At 45.3% G+C, this 3,688-nt stretch overlaps 1 protein-coding gene across 1 annotated transcript; it reads left to right on the forward strand.

Moving 5' to 3' along the window:
- Nucleotides 1–1,130: 1,130 nt before the first annotated feature.
- lratd2b (LRAT domain containing 2b) lies at nt 1,131–3,339 on the forward strand. Its single transcript, XM_020090998.2, has 2 exons — nt 1,131–1,300; nt 1,605–3,339. The coding sequence occupies exon 2, from the start codon at nt 1,799–1,801 to the stop codon at nt 2,618–2,620; it is 822 nt and encodes a 273-aa protein (XP_019946557.1). The 5' UTR covers nt 1,131–1,300; nt 1,605–1,798; the 3' UTR covers nt 2,621–3,339.
- Nucleotides 3,340–3,688: the final 349 nt, after the last annotated feature.

Genomic DNA, 3,688 nt, shown 5'->3' on the forward strand with positions numbered 1-3,688 from the left:
TCACATTTTTCTCTCCCTTTATCGAGGGCTAAAGCCAAACTGTTCTCATTGGAAAAAAAGAGTGCCCCTTTGAGCTGCTTCCAGAGTTGACACACTTCGACGGAGTTGTTAGGGAAACTGTTCTCTCTCTGGTTTCACATCTCAACAAAACAACAATTTCTTCTCAAGCAGAGTTGACTTAAGTCTGGGAGTGATACCAGAAAATACTCAACATCTATGTTCAACATCTATGTGCTGTAATTTTTTGTATGATCATCCTGCATCAGCTTCCAGTGCTCATACACTGATGGATTTGGAGTCTGTCTTTCTCTTGGCAGCAACATTTTGACATGTCACAGTAGGAAAGGTCAATATGTTAATAAGTAAAATAATGGAGAAGAGCATTTAATAAATTCTTACCATCACTGTTTATATCTCTCACTACAACCCTAAACCAAAGTCAGGTTTGTGCAATTTCCATCTAAAACTAGGATGGCTCTCAGAGCACATACCTCCACCAATGTCCAACACTTCCCTTAAATTCAACCAAGCTGCACAAAATTTCACACTCATTCGTATCAGCTCCCTAAATATGATTTTAAAAGTCAAGATCCATGAATTTGTCTCTGCAAAATTGGTAAAAATGTATAAATGTTAAAGAAAGTGGAAAAATAAAAAAAGAATCCTGTATCTGCCCCTGATCTGGATCCACACCAACATTTAATGGGTCCTTCCCTGACCCACACCACATCCCACCACCAGGTTTCTTGATCCATTGAGTTGTTTTTTGCGTAATCCTGCTGTTAATCAATTCAAATATTGATAAAAACATAACTTTTACCATACCATCAAGTGTCGAAGAACTGAATGTAAGAAGAGCATGCTGCCAGTGTACAGTGAGCACAAAAGTACAACAGAATTAAACAATAGTATTAAGTAGAAACAAAACAATATAATATTGTGAATAAGTATTAAATTATATAGATTAAAGTATAAGATAGTAACACACTTCTAAAGGCACCTATGCAAAAGGGAGGCTACAACAGAAACGTGTGACCTGATTGACAGGTTCTCCTGAAAACTGAATAATGTAAATGAGGCAGGAAAAGGCGCACTGGCGCTTTAAATGGCAACACCTCCCAGCAGCAGTCACTCGATCCTGGATGAGTTTCACTGCAACGCACCCTGAGCCTCACACTACAGAGAGACAGAGTGTGTGTACTGCACACGCACACACACGCACACACACAGAGGGAGCAGAGCAGAAAGGCTGTTTATTGACTGTACTGATGTGACCACAGGAGAGTGTGGGGAGCTGCAGGTGAGTGTTTCTGCTGACTTCACTGGATTAACGCACAGATCATTTATTATACTTCTGTACACTTGAAGACCAACATGTCAGCTGAAGTGTGGACGGTGTCTGGCAGTAGAATTCAGAGTGTGTTTAAAAAAAGTACTCAGCTCTAGTCAAGATGGCGAGTTCCGTGGAAACTGAGCCAACAGGTGTGTCTGGTCGCACCTGTTGGGGACGCCGACTACGCGTAATAGTTTGATTTGTGGATAGTTCTCAGTGTGGAGCCCTGGAGTCAGAGTTTCATCCGCTGCTGTGTTGTGTTTCTCTACAGGTGGTGTTTGTGTGTCTCCAGCTGGACATGGATCACTGGCGTCCGTCCTCACCGCGGTGGATTTAGTGAAAAGACGCTGCGCCTCCCTCTGTCTCCTCCCCGGTGAATGAGAGTGCGTGTGCGTCAAGAACAGGTGGATCTAGTTTCTGCGTTCAGCTCCATATTCCCCCCCTCTTCATCCACCTGTCACCCTTATGGGGAACCAGGTGGAGAAACTTACGCATTTAAATTACGCAGAGGTGCCAACGTCGGACCCGAATGGCTTCGACCCGGACGACGAAGGACCGCGCATCGGCGTCTCTTACATTTTCTCTAACGATGACGACGACCAAGACGAGCACATGGACCACTACTCATCCGACAGCCAGACGGGGAACCACGAGGAGAAGCCCTTCGACCGGCAGGACGAGCTGGAGTGCGCGATATTCTACCGGGAGGAGAGCGTGTTTGAGAGGAGCAGCGGAGCCGCGACGCACACTGCGGAGAGTCTCCTGAACAAGTGCAGACCCGGGGACCTGCTGGAGTTCGTGACCACAGGACAGTACCCACACTGGGCTGTGTACGTCGGGGACTTCCAGGTGATTCATTTGCACCGGGCGGAGATCAAGAACAACTTCCTCACCGATGTCAGCCAGGGTAAAAAAGGTAGGATAGTGAACGGCCTCTACAGGTACCGTGCGCTCCCGCCGGAGGTGATCGTGCGCAACGCCCGGGACTATGTGGGGTGCAGAGACCAGGAGCTGTACTGGAGAAACTCTGAGTGTTTTGCCGCCTGGTGCCGCTTTGGCAAAAGGGAGTTCAAAATCGGAGGGGAGATTAGGATCGGGAAGCAGCCGTACAGACTGAAACTACTGTTCTCTGAGAAGCAGCATCACGTCCTGGAGTTCCAGAGCCTGGAGGACGTGATCATGGAAAAGAGGAGGAACGATCAGATCGGGAAAGATGCCGTGATGCAAGAGCTGGCCAACCACCTGAACGCAACACATGAAATCAAAGAGGAGCACTTCGTCAACTGAGAGTGGATGATTCAGAGGAAAAGGTTGACACACGAGGCACGTGAGTTGGTGAGGGAACATCCATGCCTTCATTAAAACAACTGTGACCATGAGTGTGTACGCCACACTGCAAACAGATGTTGGAGGAAAAGTTCTGGCATCTGGGGGTGATACTTGTTCTGGTCTTAAGTGCATTAGTGAACTTCATCAAAAGTGTCAAAACAAAGGTTAGTTAGCATTAAAGTGAGCCCTGGTGATACATTTCCTTCTTTTTCTATAAGAGAACTGAGGTTTTACACTCAACCCAACCTTCAGTGACTTCATGGATATATCCGGAGCTGCAGTCTGGTCTGTTTTAATAGATTAAGTGAGAATGAAATTGTCCATAATTATCTTTCTAATCCAATGAGTCTTTGCACACAGGAGCAAAACCCCTGTGATGTACTTCTACCTGATGAGAAGAGCTTCCTCCTGTACAACTCAGGTGTTGGACACCAATACAGACTGGACAAGAAATGACTAGCTTTTCTGAACCGTGTATCAATGTGGAGGATCTCCCCTCTTATGCTTTACAACTGATCATCCCACAGCTTTACCCACTCTGTGACTATGTTGTGGACACGGCTCATTAGCCACGACTGTGCACTTTTAACCGATTCATCCCTTTCAACAGTTTATTTTTTGGATAAAATATGTTTGTATGAAGGAAAATGGAAATAAATCTATATTTGAACAGTAAAGTTTTTATTTTTAATTTTTTTTAAGGAACGACTGTGACCTTTTAAATATTTCTGCAAAAAGAGTAGAGGTTATTTTATATTTTACCAAAACCCTGCATCCTCATCACAGCACTGTTTTGCACTGTGCACAGGATGCAAAAGCAGACTACATCTACATCACAATCCAGCTCACACCCTGGGGGAGCCATGCATGGCCCTGTTCAGCTCCACCCCTGCTTTTTTTATTCTGATGTGGGACAAAGAGTGCTTAAAGCTGCTAATGCTGCCACTTTCCGGTTTCGCTCTGAATATTTGCCTCCAAGTGGCAGTTCCCCGAAACTACTTAAACATCAGCTTTGTTATTGGCGTA

The sequence above is a fragment of the Paralichthys olivaceus genome, chromosome 13 (genome assembly GCF_024713975.1).
Source record: "Paralichthys olivaceus isolate ysfri-2021 chromosome 13, ASM2471397v2, whole genome shotgun sequence".
NCBI classification, from domain to species: domain Eukaryota; kingdom Metazoa; phylum Chordata; class Actinopteri; order Pleuronectiformes; family Paralichthyidae; genus Paralichthys; species Paralichthys olivaceus.